We start from the raw sequence: 20,783 nt of genomic DNA, 5'->3' as shown, positions 1-20,783 counted from the left end.
CACATAACTGTGGTATTGTCTGTCTTTAGTAGTAGTTGTCCTGGATGCAGCAGGTCCTTGAAAGCTATAAGTGCATTTTGTACAGCTAGCATCTCTTTTTGATTGATGTGAAGATGCCTTTGCTCTGTGGGCCACTCGCCCTGAACACATTTTCCTGCCATGTGTGCTCCCCAGGCGTAATCCGATGTATCTGTTGTCAGTGTTTGCCTGGCTCTGGGTTGAGTAAAAGGCTGCCCCTTGTTGAGGTGACAAGCTTGAGCCCACCAGCGAAACTCCCATTGAAGGCAAGGAATTAGTGGTATAACTGTTTCCAAACTTGGATAGTGTTGAGACCATACACTCTTTAGGTACCATTGTAGTTTCCTCATATGCAGTTTGGCATATGGAATTAGTAGTATGCAAGATGCCATGTAGCCCAAGGCCTGCAGAATTTTTCTTGCAGGGAGTTGGGTCTTTGTTGCCATCAATTGAGAGTACAGAGTCAGTTGTCCTTGCTTGTCTGGCATGAGATAAGCCATCTGGGCCATTGTGTTCAAGCTGGCACCCAGGAATATTATCTTTTGTGAGGGCACTAGTTTTTATTTTATTTAGTTTACTGTGTACCCAACTTTTTTACGAATGCCAGATGCTTTAGAATAATGTCCTTGCTCTCTGCTTGAATCAGGCAGTCGTCCAGGTATGGATAAATTTAAATTCCTTTTTGTCTGCAAAATGCAATTACTGGTGCCAGGCACTTTGTGAAGACCCTGGGCACAGTACATAACCAAAGGGCAGTGCAGAGAATTGATAGTGCACTGAACCAGCTAGAAATCTGAGGTATCTTCTGCAGTTTTGTCCGATAGGGACATGCAGGTATACCTCCTTGAGGTCCAAAGTCACAAGCCAAGCTTTCTTGCCCAGCATGGGAAGAAGCTGCTTTAGTGTCAACATTTTGAATTTCGGAACATCCAGGTAAGTGTTTAAAGAAGAAAGATCCATAATGGATCTCCAGGCTTTGTCCTTTCTGGGAACCAGAAAGAAAGAGTCTTGAATAAAACCCTTGTCCTTGCTCCTGTGGTGGTACCTTTTGAATAGCTCTCATGTTCATGAGTGCTGTAATTTGTTTGTGAGCCTCTGCCCATTGATTTGGTGGCAGATTTGGCATTCTTTTTGACCTTGGCAAGGTGTGAAATTGGAACCTGTAACCTTGAGATACAATGTTGAGAACCCATTTGTCTTTGGTGATGCAAAGCCAATTGTGATAGAAAAAAGTGCCAGTTTTCCTCCTAATGGAGCTGCCAAAACAGAACTGTTTGGCAGCTGTAGTGGGAAGTCATTGAGGCTGCTTTTTATAAGGTCGTGGCCCGTCTTCCCCTTCCTTCTGGCCTGGTGTACCCCACTGCAGAGGCTTGTAAGGACCTTGTGCTTGACCACTACCTCTTGGATGGCTGTATCTGCCTCTGAGGTCTGTCTGTGATTGGAAAGGACCAATTCTTTGTTGGCCAATTTCTGCTAAAACGAGGAGGTTGAACCTGTAAGAAATCCTTCACCATTTGCATGGATTTTGCTTTATCCGCCATCTTCTTTAATACCTCCGCTGCCTTAACTCCAAACACATCCCGCTGCAAAGGTGCGTCCAATAATTTTGCCTTAACATGATCTGGTAATGTATGTTCCTTTAACCAGGCATGTCTTCTAATGACAGAGCCTGTAACTGCTGCTCTACAGGAGGCCTCTAAGGAATCAAACCCACATTGCAAAGTATGTTTTCCCACTTGTTCAGCTGCATGCAATAAATCCTGCATTTCTTTAAAATTAGGAGGATCTGAATCTGGAAGCATCTTTTGTTTCAAATGGGACATCAAAAATTGCTGATATTTTAGCATGTGAAACTGGCAATTTAAGGCTCTCATTGCTAAAGTTGCAGACGTATATACTTTCTTTCCCCATCTGTCTAATGCTCTGGAATCTGTCAGAGGGAACTGGCTTTTTTGCTGAAGAGGCCTTAATCCCTTTGGGTCCCTGAGAAATAGTTTCAGGGTCAGCAACAGGGCTTCTTTACAGAAATTTGTGTGAGTCACGGACTCTAATATCTATCAGGTTTAACTGGGGCTGGAGGTAAGGAGTCAGGGTTTAAGCTGGATTCAGTGTACACATCATCCACAATATCTAACACTGGCGGAATAGCAAGGGGTCTGTGTTGAGGCAACAAAAGGAAGTCTCGGAGCCTTTTCTTGGATTCGGAGTAATCCTGGCCTTCACAATGGAAATGCTCCCTCATGGTATGTAAGGTCTCCCCAAAGGAGAAGTCCTCAGGTGGAGAGGCTGATGGAATGAATTCCTCAGCATCTGAATCCTCATAAGGGGGTAAGGAATATCCTATGTCTGAGGATGAATCTGAGGAAATGGACACCTGGTCGGAAGATTCATAACCTGCATCCTGTCTTAGCCTTTTATCAGGAGGGGGATGGGACCCCCTGATCAGGGTGATTAGGTCTTCGGCCATTTTGAGCATTTGTTTCTTAGGCATGGAAGCCTGTCCTGGAGAATGCTGCATCTGTTTCTTTGTTTTTAATGGGGCCTTAGACTTAGCAGAGGGTTTAATGGTTAGCTGGGTAGGTCTGAAGACACCCTCTGAAGCTGTGGATTGCTCAGCTACTTCGGTTCCCTCAGTAGGGTTAGTTTCGGTAGGCTGAAAACAAAGAGCGCCCGAAGGCCCAGCGAGCTCCACATGGGAGTCGGAGGCGGTCTGAGGTTCTGTGGATGCAGTCGTCAGGGGCTGCGTAGGCGCCTCGCTGAAAACCGGAGAACCGGCGACTGGCCTAGAAGAAGCCTCGTTGTCAGTCTTGGGCCTCGGATGCCGGTCCTTGTCTTTGCGCTTTTTGTGTAATCCATTCGTCGGAAGTTCCTATGGCATCGTGTAATTGAATTTTCTACCAAAATAATGTCGGGCAAAATCAAACCGACCTTTAATAGTGCGTTTGTTAAACCTAGCACAAAACCGACAACCAGTGACGTCGTGGTCTGGGCCTAGGCATGGAATGCAATAGGAGTGGAAATCCTTATGAGGTATTTGCTTCCCACAAGAAATACAGTTATTAACTTTTACTGACATCGCTCTGAGGCAAGAAAAAGTTTCCCCAACGGGGTACTTAGCTTTGTAGAAGACTTCGATTCTGGATTCGGAATGAAAATCTCAGGAGTCGGCCAACCGGCACTTGCGAACTGCTTCTGCTTCGGGCACCACGTGGCAAGAAAGACTGAAGAAAATGGCGTCAGCTGCATCTTATATAATCCTGTCGCACTGACATCAGGGAGGAGGCGACCGCAACCGACGCCGGACCAAGACTTTGGAACTCAGGCTGACTGGGGAACTGCCTGACAGCAGGATAACCCAAGTATAATGACTGCAGCAGTGTAACACGATGAACATCAACAATTATAACTACCAGAAGCAATATACAGTCTACACAAAAAACACCCTCTACTATAAGACTATAGCTAAAGTTTTTTTTTTTTTTTGTTATGTAAATAGGAAAGCCTCTAACTTAAATGGCTAGCCTATGAGAGAAAGGTAGAAGGACAGCCTCTAACTTAAACAGCTAACCTGACAAGAAGAGGTAGGGGGGAGGGGTGGGAGAAAACTCTCTAAGTTAAACGAGTTCTACAAGAAAAAGGGATACTACAACTAAACACCATCACAAAACAAGACTAACGTTAATAATAAAACACAAAAAGTGTTGAATTCTAGAGTAAGAAAGTTATACAAAAAACTTTATACGAGCCCGAGCCAGAAAAACGACACCTCGCAGCTGAAGCGGCAAATGAGATTTGGGTAGCTATCGCTAGGCATCATGGGATAAGGGGTAGCCTCGAGCCAGTAAACAGCTCTCGAGCTATTGAAGATGGCCGAGTCGGAGCAGAGGATCGGCTCCGATCCCAACCAGCAAGAACGAAGGCGAGATAGACAACTTATCATACGTTCATAGGTAGGTACTAGGCTATCTGCCTGACAGCATTTATAAGCCTAGCCAGAGTGTGTCGGCTTTCGCCGCCCCATTGATTAATTAACTGATCCTCTGTCAAGCGCAGCCAATGAAGTGATCCCAGGGGTGTATTTTCCGTTACCCATCCACTTGTCAAGGTTTCTCTTGAAGAGTGTTAGTGAGGGGCTCTGCCTAATGTAGTTTGGAATTTTGTTCCAAAACATGGGGAGTCTCTGACAGGAATCTATCCCTCCAGCATGTTCTATTTATTGTTGTGGCGAGGTTTAGTTCTCTAGAGCGCGTGGCTCGCAGTGACTTGGATTTCTTTAGGTGGAGCATGTTCATCAATTCTGAGTTGGACATGGCTTTGTAAGTCAGGCACAGATCACCTCTGAGTAAGCGATATGCCAGAGTACAGCCAGAGTTTTTTCAGTCGGGCTGCATAAGACATATGTTTGAGGCCAGTAATCCTCTTGGTGAGGTACTTTTGTGGCCTTTCTAGCTGTTGGAAGTGTCTTGCGAGGTACATCCCAAATGGGGCATTGTACTCTATGATGGGTCTGATGAGTGACTAGTAGAGGGGCCCTATAACCTCTATTTCTAGATGCGAACCCTTTAGTAATTAGATGGGCCACACAGAAGGATTTCCTAACTACTTTGACAATATAACTGTCAAAGGAGAGATTACCATTTACCTCCGTCCCCAGAGTTCTCATTACCTCTTCTGTATTAAGGGGGCTGCCACCTATGTGGTAATTCGTGGGTGTTTTGTTTTTCCCCAAACGGGATGACTATGCATTTTTTGGCATTTAGCTTGAGGCCATGACTTAGACACCAGGTGTCCGTCTTAGTAAGGCCCTTTTGAAGGATGTCCATGTCAGTCAGAGAGTCAATTATGGCTCCCAGCTTGTAGTCATCGGCGAACTTGGTAAGCCATAGTCCTCCTGTGTTTACCTGTACTTCTGAGAAGTATATGCCGAACAGTAGGGGTCCCAGGACAGAGCCTTGTGGGACACCACTTGTGACTGGTTTAGAGTCCGACCTGGAGCCTGCTATTCTTACCGTGCGAGTTCTGTCTGTAAGCCAGTTGGCAACCCATCTCGTGATGTAGGGGTTTATGTTCAGGCTGGTGAGTTTTTCTGTAATACTACAGTGGGCAATGGTGTCGAAAGCCTTGGCGAGGTCAAGGTAGGCTGTGTGAACAACCTTTCCCTCATCTATGGCCTTGGTGACTGTCTCGAAGAAGTCTACCAGGTTTAGTAGGCATAATCTGCCCTTAAAGCCGAACTGGGTCGGGTCAAGTGTTTGGAGGTTCCCCAATGTCTTTGTTAATGAGTTCTATGATGATGCGCTCCATAGCCTTGCAGACCAGGCTAGTCAGGCTTATGGGGTGACAGTTACCAGGGTCAGTTGTAGCACCTCCTTTGTGGAGTGGAATAACTGCTGCTGCGTGCCATTCTATGTGCACGTAGCATGTGGAGAGGCAGAGGTTGAACAGCGTGTTTAGGTGGGGGGTTAGTTCATTCTGTAGTTCGCGCAAGACGCAGCCTGGGACACCATCTGGCCTCATTGATGCTGTGATTTTGAAAGGGCTGTTTTCACCTGTGTGTCTGATTTCTGGGACATTACACTTTTTCAGGATTGTGGGCCCTTTTGGGGGCGAGAGGGGGGTGAAGTTTGCACTGAATCTGCCAGGATGTTGGCGATATCAGTAGGGTTCAGTATATTTTGTGCTATTTTGCACTAGTTCAGTGCATATCTGCGAGTTGCCACTTAGATTCTTAACATATCTAAAGAAGGCTTTGTGGTCATCTTTTGAATCCTTGGCTATTTTTCTTTTGAAATTAGCCTTGAATGATTTTATGAGGGACCTTAGTTTCTTACTGATAGTGATCAGGGGATGTCTTTCCTTCTTGGGATTTGCTTTTTTTTTCTGAACTAGATTCTTCCTTCTATTGTATAGGCTGTTTATTATGGCAGGGGTCCACCAGACTTGTTTCCTTCTCTTAGAGGAGTGAGTCTTGTTTTTTCCAGGGGTGGCACGATCCATACATCCTTGTGGGTGCTCATATGGTGCATTTGTAAAGGTTTCTGCATCTTGGGCAGCGATATCCTTTAGCGTGGGGGCTGTGAAACTTACCACCTCTGACTTAAGTAAGGTGAAATTTGCTTTAGAAAAGTTTTTTACTGTGGTTTCCTTAGTTGGGGGTGGTGGTGGGGTGTGGACATCCAGAGTGATTAGTTTATGGTCTGATCTAACCAGTGAAGGGTTGACCGGTGTGAAGCACTTCTCGCCCATGTTGGTGATGACCAGGTCCAATATGTTTTCACCTCTGGTAGGGGAGTTTACCAGCTGATCCAGGGCATTTGAGTTGATGAATTCCAGGAAGCGCTGGGCCTTGGAGTTTGTACTCTAGTAGTTTTCCCAGTTAATGGTAGGGTAATTGAAATTGCCCAATATCAAGGTGTTCGGTAGGACCTTCAGGTTTTCCAGTCTCTCCAGAAAGGTGGAGTGGTGGTCCTGGGTCATGGAGGGTGATCTGTAGCAGGCCACAATTTGCACTGCAGATTTGCCCGATGTTAGTTGCACATGGATGATCTCAGAGGTATCATGCTGCGCCACTAACCTGGAAGTGTAGGTATCCTTGATGAATATGGATACACCCCATCCTTTTGTTTTTCGGTCTGTGTTCTGTGGCCGAAACGTGTGGTAGGAGTTGTAGCCCAGTAGTGCTTGGGTGCTCTCTGGAGCCCTGAACCAGGTTTCAGTTACTGCACAGATGTCGACATTCTCCATACTGAGGAGTGCTTCGAGCGCGTGCATTTTGAGATTTATACTCCTGGCGTTGAGTAGCATAACCCTTGTTTTGTTTGTTAATTGTGCTGTTTAAGGAGGTGGGTTTGACTTTTGAGCCTTGCCTAAAAAAAACACTATGGGGGCAGCAAGAGCCTTCAAAAGCCTAGGGGTGACAAGTGCAAGCCATCTCTTGCAAAGCAACGAGGCTTATCGAGCATGTCGTCCCAGGCTGACAGACACTGGATCCCCTTTGAATGACACAAGAAGCTTAGCCAATTGTTGAAATTGATAATATTTTCTTTATAATGAGATATCATTCTTGGTGAGGGCAGGATGCTACTCAGGGTCAGGGTCATACCAGCTTGGGGCTACATGATCAGAGAGCTCTTCCATGTCTCTTCATGTAGTCCAGGGAGGTACGTCTCAGGTCATTCACACCAACACGAACAATGACAGAGTCATATTTGTACTTGTTCTGGAGTGACCTGAGTGCTTGTGTTATGTGGCAGATTCTGGCTCCTGACAGGCAGCTAACAGTAATCTTCTACTTGTCCAGCCTAGTCAGTGGGATATCAGTGTGCCTGACTATATAGAGTCACCTATTACTAGTGTGTTAGGTATGTTATTTCACCTTAAGGGCTGTGATTGTGCGGCACACTGATTTTATGTTTTATGCGTCGTCTGGTTTGTGACGGGAGGTGCAGGTTGTTTAGGTGTCTGCTTTGGAAGTCTCTGATGCTTTTGCAGGTTTTTATTTATTTTTGTGTATTTATTGCCAGTGCTGGTTTAGTAGGTCTGTGTGTGGCTGGAGGTGTGGTGCAAATGTTAACCTTCTCCTCTTGACAGTCTGTTCCAGTCTTGGGTGGAGACAGCTTAGCCTCCAGTTTGGCTGTATAATTGCACCTCTCGCATATGTTAGTGTTTTGTGGTAGGAGGAGAGGGTTGTCTATGTACATGAGGCAGTTCTAACATTGCCTCAGTATACCCAGATTCACCAGCTGGACTGGAAAGTACACCTGAATAGTAGGGTGAGCTGCTTAGTCGCTTGGTTGGTGAAGGGTGAATAAAGAGCCTTGCCCTACTGGGCAATCAAGTGCCAGGGTATATTAGTGCTTCCTATTAGGTCTGAGCAAGTGCTGGGCTATAGGATGCTTTTTGAGTGCTTAGGTTGACAGTCAGACTAGTTTCAAGGGAAAAACTGAAGAGAAGATTTAATGGAGCCGGGAATAATTTAACCCTAGCTAACTGACGCTGCCCGGCATGCAAAACCGTGAAAATGTGTTTTTTATAGCAGGGAAATGAAAGACAGAAATTAGCCCAAAATGGCAAATAAACTACTAATGTCTTGGCTGGAACCACTCCTCTAGGGACAGACAGGCTGCTCAAAGCTCCCCTCTCAAACAGGTGGACAGAGAAACTTCCTTCTATCCAAGTGCAGTATGGGCAACTCAGAAATTTTTAACACAGCCCTGAATTCAGCACTAGCCTGAAAACTGGACTATACTAGCTTAGAAAGGTGGGAAACAAGGAATATTTTTGGCTTTTTTGTTTTTTTGAAAAGATAAGGCAAAAACAGTAAAAAATACACTTAAAACAACTTTTAAACGACTACAAATGATCAGAAAAGGCTATCGCACTTTAGTGTGCAGCCTACAACAGCTAAACAAATTATTTAAACAAAAAATGACTTTTTAAAAGTGCAGGCAGTCAAATAAGTACAATACGTGAAAAAAACAAGCTTTTAAATCACAACAAACGCTGGAAAATCTTTATTTAGGTGGAAAACAGTCAAGTACAGCAAGAAAGTACAGAAAGAAAGTACAGAAAACTGATATCACTCAAAAGTCCGTCTTCTAAGCTAGAAAGCTTGTATCAGTTTAAGGCTTTCTAGTGCTTCCCAGTAGGTTAGTTACAGGAAAGATGGGAAACAAGCGCAGATATGGTCTTTTAAACCAAAAAGTTGAAAGAGATGGACAAACTGTCCAAACGGTCAATAAACTACAATTTCTGGGCTACCTAGTGCTTACCACTCCCACTGATAAGCTAGAAGGCTTTCCTCCAACACAGAAAGGCTTGTGGGGCTCAGAAGCTTACCAACAGTCCTGGATACAGCAACTTTGTATCTGGACATTAACTTAGGATTTTTAAAAAGCTTTTAATACAAGTCTTAGACTCATATCCATGGAACAGTTAAACAGTACTCTCTCACTTAAATGCTCTTACCCGTGTCACTCATCCGGTGCCTTCAATGGTCAAAAGATTAATGCTTCTGGTTTCACTATAAAAACACTTTCAAGGTATTTTGTAAACTTCAAAAAATGTTTGTTACAACCCAAGGGTTTAAAAGGACACTTCAACCTCTGTGATGTCAAAGGGTAGCATGTTATGCATCAATTAAGATCCTTACAGGACAGTGTAGTGTGAGATATAGCAAGGGGTGTGTCTAGAGACTTTAAAGGATACTTGACCATACCTTTTTCCACCACCACTGCCAACGCACGCTCACCATAACCACAGTGGTCCAAAGCTCACCTAAAGCCTCAGGTGTTGAAACACTAACCTACAAAGGCTTTTACAGAATACCTTAAAAGGGTCTTACGGCAAAGCCAGAAGCATTAATTTATCACCCACTGCAGGCATCATAACTCTACTGGATGCAGCCTTTTTCTCTCAATTAATCAAACTGTCACCTATACAAAAACAAGTTAATAATCGTGGCCAACACAGAACACTACTTTTATAACGGAAGACAAAATGTACTACGAGCAAGTGCTCTTAGACACTGCAACAGCTCAGGTGAAAAATCTGAAGGGAAATGCTAACTGAACTTAAAATTTCTAATGTATCCTTGTGTTACCCCTGAATCATTCTTGAAGTTAGGTATCTAACCTGCACAGATTCAGCAATGAAAAAGTACAGTTTTGTACCTACCATAAATGTAGATGTCCGAACTGGATAGCATCTGCAGTCATAACAAGTGGGTTGTCCTGTCGTCAGGCAGCCCTTCAGTCGGCCGGATTCCAAAGTCGGGTCCAGCTTCTGATGTCGCACTCCACCCGTCATCTCTGTTGGTTTTGTATAAAGGCATCAGCCGCCATTTTCCTCAGTGTTTCTTGCCCCAGATGCCAGTAGCCCTCTTGCAGGCTAAAATTTGGATAGATGCCAATGTTTCCAAATAGATAGAGGTAAACACAACAATAAGCATGTATGTACATATACACAAACAAATACACCATAAAAGACTCCCAACAGCTAGCTATTAGAAGGGTAAACACCCTAGGAGTACCACAGAGGGATGGAGGGAGGGTAATCCTGACTGCAGATGCTATCCAGTTCGGACATCTACATTTATGGTAGGTACAAAACTGTACTATGTCCTTCATGGATGCATCTGCAGTCATAAAATGGGTAGAATACCATAGCCAACTAGGGGAGGAGGATAAAAATAGATTATGGTGTGTTTAGGATCCCTTGCAGTACAGCAGTGGCAAACCCTGCTCGGGATCTGGAATATAGAGGCAAATTATAATGCTTGGCAAATGTATGCACGGAGGTCCAAGTAGCCGCCTCAATAATGTCTTTGGTTGCCACTCCTCGTAAGAAGGCTGTGGTAGTGGCTGTTGCCCTTGTAGAATGAGGTCTTATGTTCTGTGGAATTGGTTTTCCATGGAAGGAGTAACAGAAGCGTATGCAATTTCCTATCCATTTGGAGATTGTCTGTTTGGAAATAGCTTTTCCTTCCCTTCCTGTTGCATAGGCTACAAGTTGGTCAGTCTTTCTGCTATTTTTTGTTCTGTCCAAGTAGTAGCGTAGCTGTCTATGTACATCCAAGGTATGCAGTATTCTTTCCCTCTGTTTTGTGGGTTGGGAAAGAAGGTAGGTAGGTGGATTGCCTGGTTTAAAGACAGTCTGGATACCACCTTAGGCATAAATGTAGGATTAGTCCTCATGGACACTCTATCTTGGTGGAAGATTAGGAAGGGTTGCACTGCCATTAAGGCCTGTAGTTCTGAAACCCTCCTTGCTGAAGTAATTGCCAGTAGGAAAGCAGTTTTCCATGACAGGTGTTGTAGGTCTGCTGTTGCTGCTGGTTCAAAGGGTGCTAGTGTCAACTTTTCTAGCACAAAGTTTAAATCCCAAGCTGGTAATGGTGGTTTCCTTGGAGGTTTTACATTCTTGCTTCCTCTGAGGAATTGCCTGAGCAAAGGGTGAAAAACAGGTGTATCAAAGCTGTATTCTGCTGAAATAGCTGATGCATGTATCTTGATGGAGGAGTAGGACAGGCCTGAATGAAGAAGTTCGCCAGATACTCCAGAATGTTAGGCATATCTATGTTTGACACATCTTTTCCTCTTTCCGTACTCCAGATGACAAACCTTTTCCATTTTCCAGCATAGTTCCTTCTTGTTGAAGGTCTGCGTGCTTCAAGAATAATGTCTTTAACTCTTTGGGAAAGTTCTGGAATAGCTGCTGTTATGTGATGTTCCATGCAGTCAGTTGCAAGGTTTTAGGTTTGGATGTATGATGCTGTAGTTGTTCTGCGTTAACATCAAGGGCATCAGGGAATTGTCCACATATTGTTCCGAGACATGCTCCTCAGTAGTGGGTACCAGTGTTGTCTTGGCCAGTTTGGAGCTATCAGGATTATCCTTGGACGTTCTTCCTTGATTTTCAGTAGTACCTTGTGTATTAAAGGAAGAGGGAATGCATATGCTGTTAGGCCTTTCCAGTTGAAAGAGAGCGAATCCACTTTCCATGCTAATGGGTGGAATGTCCTTGTGCAGAATTTTTTGAGCTGGTGATTGAGAGGTGATGCGAATAGGTCTATCTGCGTCATTCCCCATTTCTTTGAGATGGTCTTGAAGATGTCCGGGTGAAGCTTCCATTCGTGGGCATCCGAAGTGGTTCTGCTTAATATGTCTGCTAGGGTATTGTCTTTCCCTGGTACAAATATTGCCTGTAACTGGATGTTGTAGCTGAGTGCCAGGGTCCACAGCTCCAAGGTCATTCTGCATAGGGGGTATGAATGAGTGCCTCCCTGTTTGATGTACCACATGACTGTGGTATTGTCTGTCCTTATCAACTGGCCCTCTTTGAGAAATGGTTTGAACTTTTGGATTGCCAGTTTCACTGCCAGCATTTCTTTTAGGTTGATGTGCAGTTGGAGTTGATCCTGTGTCCACAATCCTTGCACGCATTTGTCCAGCATGTGGGCCCCCCATCCTAGGTCTGAAGCGTCTGTTGTGATGGTCTGGCTTGCTTGACATCTGCGAAAGGGTAGGCCTGGGTTTGACTGGCATGCCTGAGCCCACCATAGGAACTCCTGTTTTAAGCATGGAATTAGTGGGATTTCTGTTTCTAGACTGTGTCTGTGTTGGGACCATAAATTCTTTAGGTACCACTGTAGTTTTCTCATATGTAGTCTGGCAAATGGAACCAAGATTATGCATGATGCCATGAAGCCCAAGGCCTGCAGTACTTTTCTTGCTGTTAACTTGTTCAGTTTTGTTAGTGCCAAGAAGTATAGGGAGTTCTTTTGTTTTTCTGTAGTCAGGAATGCCATTTGTTTTACTGTGTCCAATTCACCAAGAATGTCCTTGTTTGGGATGGTATCAGCCTTGACTTGTAAATTGACTGTGTATCCCAGTGCTTGTAGCAAGTAAATGACCCTTTGTAAATCTGTTGTCAGCTTGCTTTTGTTGTCCCCTTGTAGCAGGCAGTCGTCCAGGTATGGGTAAATTTGAATTCCCTGAAGTCTGCAATGGGCGATTACTGATGCCAGGCATTTTGTGAATACTCTGGCAGTAGATAAGCCAAAAGGCAATGCTGAGAATTGATAGTGCTCTGATCCTGCAAGAAATCTGAGGTATCTTCTGCAGATTGGTCGAATGGGGACGTGCAGGTATGCCTCCTTGAGATCTAGAGTTACCAGCCAAGACTCCTTGCCCAGCATGGGAAGAAGTTGCTGTAGGGTCAGCATTTTGAATTTTGGGACAATGATGTATGTATTTAAGGTGGACAGGTCGAGAATTGGTCTCCAACTTTTTTCCTTTCTTGGAACTAGGAATAGTCTAGAGTAGAACCCCTTTCCTTGCTCTGCTGTTGGCACTCTTTCCACAGCTCTCATGTTTGCTAACTCCATTATCTGGCGTAGAGCCTCTGCTTTTTGATTTGGAGGTAGATTTGGCATTCCTCTTTGACTGGAAAAGTGTGGAAGTGAAACCGGTAACCTTGATCTATGGTTTGTAAAATCCACTTGTCCTTTGTTATGTAGTGCCAGTTCTTTGAAAATAAGGTTAACTTTCCGCCTAGAGGAGCTGCTATTTGTTCCTGGTAGGCATTTAGGGTTAAGTCACTGTGGTTGTGTTGATGTAGTGGCAGTGGCTGTGTCTGTGCCTCTGTTGTTACCTTGCCACTGTCTTCCTCTGTAGGCACCTCCTCTGGATTGGTTTCTGCCTCTGGAACGTCTATTCCTGCCCCTTTGAAATTTTGTGGAGTCAGGAAAGGACCAATTTTGGCAGGCCAGTTCCTGCTAAACCTTGGGGTTGAACCTGCAAGAAATCTTTAACAGTTTGAACAGATTTTGCCTTTTCTTCCATTTTCTTCATAACCTGCTGGGCAGATGTACCAAACAAACTTGTCTTGTCCATAGGAGCATCTAGCAACTTAGCTTTAACATGATCCGTTAAAGCTTGTTCCTTTAGCCATGCATGCCTTCTTATCACTGTGCCTGTCATGGCTGATCTAAATGAAGCCTCCAGTGCATCATAGCCACATTTTAAGGAATGGTTGCTAACCTGTTGTATGTTATTTACCATCTCTAATACATATTTCTTATCAAGAGATTCATCAGTGGTTAGTTTTTTAGTTAACTGATCCAGCATAAACTCTTGGTATTGTATCATGTGAAACTGACAGTTTAAAGCTCTAGCTGAGAGAGTAGCTGAAGTGTAGACCTTTTACCCCATCTGTCTAATGACCTTGCTTCCCTTTCAGAAGGAATAGGGTTTTTAGCTATGGTGGGCTCTACTGCCTTGGGGCCCTGGGATATAGTTTCTGGGTCTGCAAGTGGAGCCTTGTAAAGGTGGTGATGAGTATCTGGCACCCTGTAAAATCTGTCTGGTTTGGCAGGGGCTGGGGTAAAGAATCTGGAGCGGAGCAAACATCATTGAAAGCATCATCCACCACAGAGAGAACAGGGGTATAGCTAAGGGCCTGTGCTGTGGGAGGTGCAGAAAAGTCCTAAGTCTTTTTCTGGAGTCTGAAAAATCCTGTTGCTGCCATTGGAACTGTTCTCATGGCATGCAAGGTTTCCCAAAGGAGAATTCTTCTGGTGGGAAGCAGCTGGGATGGATTCTTCAGCATCAGAATCTTCAAAATTGGAGAAGGGAGCCTCTGGCTGGTCAGTTATGTCTGATTCATCAGCAGAATCATCAGAGGACACTGGCTCGGGGGGCTCTGCCCTAGGTCTCTTCTCTGGGGGCTGAGAGGCCCTGTCTGGGTGAGATTGAGATCCTCTAATTAAAGAAATTAAATCTTCTGCCAAAGTAAGCATTTGAGAAATAGAAGAGGGCCTGGATGTGGGTGGTTTAACAGGCACTGTTTTAGAAGTCTTGGCTGCTTTAGCCCTGGCGAAGGCCTTAATGGACATGGCTGCTGGAGGCCTAGCAGCACCACGTGCTGGGGTAGAAACATCCAAGGGGATGGTGTCTGATAAGTCAACCACCGTAGTGGGTAAAATTTCTGAAGTCGTTTCAAGAGTTGTAGCAGGGGCCTCAGTTGTAGGAATGGGTTCAGCTGTACTTTGTTCAGTTTTCTCGGTTTCGGCCGAAACCGAGACACTCATGATTTGCTTGACCATGGTTTCGGCGAAACCGCGGACCATGATGTCGGTCTTTATCTTTGCGTTTTTGCTAGATTGGGTAGTCGGAGGATCCGACGGCATAATGCAAAATCAGAACCGAAAAACTGTTCTGCAAACTCCGACCGGCCTAAGCGCTGTCGGTTGAAAGAAGCACAGGCGAACAGGCTGCTACGTCGTGGGCTGGGCAGGCAGACAGTAAGAGTGGAAATCTTTATGAGGTATTTGTTTCCCACAGTTTAAACAATTGTTAACTTTTTCTGACATCGGCTGAGGCAAGAAAGAGTCCCCACGGGTACTTAGCTTTAGAAGTCTTCGGAGTATTCGTAGAAGTAATCTCTGGATCCGACCGACCGGCACTTGCGAACAGCTTCTGCTTGGCCACGGCAAGAAAGACTGGGGAAAATGGCGTCGGGTGATGCCTTTATACCCGAAGACCAACAGAGATGACGTCGGGTGGAGTGCGACATCAGCCGAAGCCGGACCCGGACTTTGGAATCCGGCCGACTGAAGGGCTGCCTGACGACAGGACAACCCACTTGTTATGACTGCAGATGCATCCATGAAGGACATCTACCATGTTACGACAACACATTTCTGTAACTTTTATGAAGGTGTGAAATTATCCTACTGGATACCAAACAGAGGGCCACACGTCAAGGAAAATAAGACGAAGTAATAAGTGCGTGACTGCTACCTTGTGGAAAATAAGACGAAGTAATAAGTGCGTGACTGTTACTTTGTGGAAAATAAAACCAGTAATAAGTGCATGACTGTTACTTTGTGGAAAATAAGAAAAGTAATAAGTGCATGACTGTTACCTTATGGAAAATAAGACTAAATAATAAGTGCGTGACTGTTACCTTGTGGAAAATAAGACAAGTAATAAGTGCATGACTGTTACCTTGTGGAAAAGAAAAGTAATAAGTGCATGACTGTTACCTTGTGGAAAATAAGACTAAATAATAAGTGCTTGACTGTTACCTTGTGGAAAATAAGACAAGTAATAAGTGTATGACTGTTACTTTGTCAGCTATTTTGTAGCAGTATACCTGACCGCAGGACATATACCCATGGGAGCAAAATATGACAATGTTCTGAGTTACAAGGGTTTGATGCAGGCAGTCATTCTGACTGACCAATGATACAGAAGAAAAACATCCCTGTACTTACTAGGAACACGAGTTTCACTAAGAATAAGACTGCCCAATGCACAGCCCCTGAAGAACTTAACAATCCAAACTAAGCTCCTTCTCAGGTGATCGGCTTTGCTGGATGTGGTAAGTAGTGCTAGATGGAAAGGGTCCTGACAAAATGACAAATATAGCCATACATAGCTGACATGTGCTTCATTACAACCCCAAGGCCCTCACATATGGAAACAAAAAATGTGAGGAGCTCTGCCTGGCAAAACTCAGCACTAGTCTACATAAGAGTCTGCAGTAAGACTTAATGCTGACAGTTCTGTCCCTCAGGAAGTGCTGTGCCCTCCCAAGATGACAGAGGCAGACCATATGGTACGTCTAACAGAAGGGCACAATTGGCTGGACAAGTGTGGTACTGCTATCTATAACATCTATATCATGAAACTCTGGTTTAATGAGCCAAACTGCCATCTGCTTTCTTCGGCCACACATCTCCATTACTGCATATATTTTCAGATGTAGGTTGACATACACATGTAACAGCCATGACTAAGACAAGTGCATACTGAAATATAGTAAATCTGATTACTTAATGAAAGCTGGAGGCATGTCCCTCTTCATAAGCTGATCTTCTGTTGTTTGAACGGTCTCCTTGCCAACCTGTGGTGCAAAAGAAGACAAAATAAATAACAAACAGATGGCTAAAAATGACTAATGAAAGGAAACCTGGGCTGCTGGTTTCCAAATTAAAATGATAAAAGATAAACAGTAAAATTCCTGCATTTGGACTATAATAATTTAAATCTACATGGATGTAGGTACATCTCACCTACATAAAACATGGGCAAATTTAAAAAATAAATAAATAAATAAAAATCAGTCAGATAATGCCTTGTTACAAGTTTTTTTTTTAAATACAGCATAATATCTGAAAATGGGAAATAACACTTCTATAATAAATAATAAGCAGCCAAACTAAGATGTGGCAGTGTGAATAACAGACACACAAAACCAAAAAGTACAGTTTTGTACCCACCATAAATGTAGATGTTCGAGTGTACACCCTGCTGCAGTCATCACACTTGGGTTATCCTGTCGTCAGGCGGTCCCGCAGTCGGCCTGAATTCCAAAGTCTTGGTCCGGCGTCGGTTGCGGTCGCTTCTTCCCTGACGTCAGTGCGCCAGGGGTATACAAGAGGCATCCAACGCCATTTTCTTCAGTTTTTCTTGCCCCAGATGTCAGGTGCCCCCCCAAAAAGTGGACAGTAGATAGTACCAATAATAGTTTAGCACCAACAAAACATCCCTCCAGCTATAAGCAAATACACCACAAAGGTTGTATCAGATTTTAAGGTATTGAAAGGTTTTAGTTAGGTCAGAGGGGATGGAGGGAGGGTAACCTGGACTGCAGCAGGGTATACACTCTAACATCTACATTTATGGTAGGTACAAAACTGTACTATGTTCATCGTGTTACCCTGCTGCAGTCATCACACTTGGGTAGAATCCCAAAGCTAAGGATGGGAGGTGGAGTCAAACAGGGTTAGAGGAGGCTAGAAGGCCCTGCAAAACTGCAGTGGCGAAGCCAGCTCTAGTCTTAGAGTAAAGTGGTAAGTGATGGTGTTTGGTAAAGGTGTGCACTGAACTCCAAGTTGCAGCTTCCAGAATATCCTTGGTTGGCACCCCCCTGAGGAAGGCTGTAGATGTAGCTGCTGCCCTGGTAGAGTGGGGCCTTATGCTAGCAGGAACTGGTTTTCCATGGTGGGTGTAGCAAAAACGTATGCAATGTCCTATCCATTTGGAAATGGTCTGTTTTGAGATAGCCTTTCCCTGTGATGCTGTAGTATAGGATAGAAAAAGCTGGTCAGATTTTCTGAAAACCTTAGTTTTATCCAAGTAGTAACGTAGTTGCCTGTGAATGTCCAAGGAGTGCAGCAGTCTTTCTCCTTTGTTCTGTGGATTTGGAAAGAAGGTGGGTAAATGGATGGTTTGATTTAGAGCCACACTGGATACCACCTTAGGCATAAAGGAGGGGTTAGTTCGTAGAGAAACTCTGTCTTGATGAAAAATGAGGAAAGGCTCTACTGCCATTAGTGCCTGAAGCTCTGAGACTCTTCTGGCTGAAGTTACTAGCAGCAGGGCAGTCTTCCATGATATAAACTTTAAGTCAGCTGAGAAAGCTGGTTCAAAAGGAGGTAGGGTAAGATTTTCCAGAAAAAAACTGAGGTCCCAGGTTGGTGCTCTCCTGGGAGGCCTAATGTTTTTGGCCCCTCTGAGAAACTGCCTTAGAAGTGGATGTGAAAATAAGGGAGGATCCGTGTTGTAGTGAGCTGAAATAGCTGAGGCGTGGATTTTAATAGATGAAAAAGAAAGCCCTTTGTGTAACATCTCAGTTAAATATTGTAGAATCTGAGGTATGTCTGGCTGAAGGATATTTTGGCCTTTAGCTTGGTTCCAGGCGCAAAACCTTTTCCATTTGTCTGAGTAGGCTTTCCTGGTGCTGGGCCTCCTGGCTTCCAGAATAACATCCATAACAGCTTGTGAAAGAGGAGCTGGCTGGTTGCTTAGGTGATTTGCCATGCAGCCAAATTTAAGGTTTTGAGCTGGCCGTTTAGAATTTGACTGTCTTGCTGTATGAGCAGATGAGTAATTTGTGGTAAAATCCATGGTGGGCCCTAGGCCATATTCCTTAATAGTGGGTACCGGTGCTGGCGTGGCCAGTCTGGGGCAATGAGCATCATTCGGGGTCTCTCCATCCTGACTTTCAGCAGCACCTTTGTGAGAAGGGGCAATGGAGGGAAGGCATATACTGTCAGCTTTCTCCAATTGAAAGAGAGTACGTCCACTTTCCAAGCTTGATGGTGAAATGTCCTTGTACAAAATTTTGTTAGCTGGTAGTTTTGGGGGCTGGCAAACAGGTCTATGTCTGGGTGCCCCCATTTTTGAGTTATCATTGCAAATACTTGTGGCTCCAGTTTCCACTCGTGGGGATCCATGATGTTTCTGCTTAGGTCGTCTGCCAATGTGTTCTTTTTTCCTGGCAGGAATTGAGCTTGGTAAGCTAGTGCTGTGTTCCACAAAGTCATTGCTTGCCTGCATAGAGGGTAGGAGTGTGTACCCCCTTGTTTGTTTATGTACCACATTACTGTGGTGTTGTCCGTCCTTATTGTAAGCTGTCCTGGATGTAAGAGGTCCTTGAAGGCTGTCAGGGCATTCTGTACAGCTAGCATTTCTTTTTGATTGATGTGCAGATTCCTTTGATCTGCAGTCAAATGCCTTTAACGCACCATCCTGCCATGTGTGCCCCCCAGGCATAGTCCGATGCATCTGTTGTCATAGTTTGCCTGGCTGGGGGTAAGGTGAAAGGCTGACCCTTGTTGAGGTGACATGCCTGTGACCACCATAGAAACTCCTGTTGAAGGCAAGGAATGAGAGGTATCATTGTGTCCAAGCTGTGGCTGTGTTGAGTCCATACGCTTTTTAGGTACCATTGTAATTTCCTCATATGCAGTTTTGCAAATGGTATTAGTAGTATGCAAGATGCCATGAAGCCCAAGGCCTGCAGAATTTTTCTTGCAGGGAGTTGGGTCTTTGTTGCCATTGTTTTGAAGTATTGAGTCAGTTGTAGTTGTTTGTCTGGCGTCAGGTAAGCCGTCTGAGCAGTTGTATTCAAGCTGGCACCCGGGAATGTCATTTTGTGAGGGCACTAGTTTTGATTTCTTTTCGTTTACTGTGTACCCTAGGCAACTTAGGTGTTTTACAAAAGCCAGATGTTGTAAGAGAATGTCCTTGCTTTATGCTTGGATGAGGCAGTCGTCCAGGTATGGGTATAATATTTGAATTCCTCTTCGTCTGCAGTATGCAATTACTGGTGCCAGGCATTTTGTGAAGACCCTGGGCGCAGTAGATAAGCCAAAGGGCAGTGCAGAGAATTGGTAATGGGTTGAACCTGCAATGAAACGGAGGTATCTTCTGCAATTTTGTCTGATAGGGACATGCAGGTATGCCTCTAGGTCCAACGTTACTAGCCATGCTTTCTTGCCCAACATGGGAAGAAGCTGCTGTAGTGTTAGCATCTTGAATTTGGGTACTTGCAAGAAGGTGTTTAGAATTGAAAGGTCCAGAATGGGTCTCCAAGCATTGTCCTTTCTGGGGACTAGAAAGAGCCTTGAGTAAAGTCCTTGGCCTTGCTCCTGTGTAGGTACCAGCTGAATGGCTCTCATGTCCATGAGAGCTGTAATTTGTTTTTGTGCCTCTGCCCATTGATTTTGCGGCAGGTTTGGCATTCCTTTTATCCTTGGCAAGGTGTGGAATTGGAATCTGTATCCTTGTGAGATAATGTCTAGGACCCATTTGTCCTTTGTGACGATGCGCCAATTGTCTGTAAAAAGTGCAAATTTTCCTTCCAAGGGAGATGCCAAGAGAGTTTTGCTTGGCAGTTTGAGGTTTAAGGCATTGTGTTTGCCTTCTAGTAGTTTGGGACCTGTCTTCTCCTCCCTTCTGTATTGCAGTGCCCCATTGTCGAGGTTTGTAAGGGATTTGTGCTTGTCCTCTGCCCCTTGGGCGTCTGTATTTACCCCTCTGTGGTATGTCAGAAGCTGGAAAGGACCAATTTTTTGTTGGCCAATTTCTGCTGAAGCGTGGGGGCTGAACCTGTAAGAAATCTTTGACCGTCTGCATAGATTTTGCCTTATCCTCCATTTTCTTTAAAATCTCTTCTGCTTTAACCCCAAATAGGACATCCTGCTGTAAGGGTGCATCTAGTAACTTTGCTTTAACATGGTCAGGCAGAGTTTGTTCCTTTAACCAAGCATGCCTACGTATAACAGACCCAGTAACAGCTACTCTACAGGAAGCTTCCAAGGAATCAAATCCACATTGTAAAGTATGTTTGCCCACCTGTTCAGCTGCATGCTCATCTTTTGTTTTATTTGAGAGATTAGGAATTGCTGGTATTTAAGCATGTGAAATTGACAATTTAGTGCTCTCATAGCTAGAGTAGCTGAGGTGTAAACC

The 20,783-nt window shown here is 44.4% G+C and overlaps 1 protein-coding gene across 1 annotated transcript in view; it reads right to left on the bottom strand.

The window, feature by feature from the left end:
- VCL (vinculin) overlaps positions 1-20,783 on the bottom strand; it is a 1,795,541-nt gene that overhangs the window by 1,564,489 nt on the left and 210,269 nt on the right. Inside the window, exon 2 of the mRNA XM_044055664.1 lies at positions 16,358-16,428. Coding sequence (XP_043911599.1) covers positions 16,358-16,428 — 71 coding nt within the window. The remainder of the gene's footprint in view (positions 1-16,357; positions 16,429-20,783) is intronic.

The sequence above is a fragment of the Protopterus annectens genome, chromosome 14.part0, assembly GCF_019279795.1.
Source record: "Protopterus annectens isolate FY-2018-M chromosome 14.part0, PAN1.0, whole genome shotgun sequence".
In the NCBI taxonomy this organism is placed as follows: Eukaryota; Metazoa; Chordata; order Ceratodontiformes; family Protopteridae; genus Protopterus; species Protopterus annectens.
Note: the sequence above shows the minus strand (reverse complement) of the source record. Positions and strands in the feature narration are given on the sequence as shown.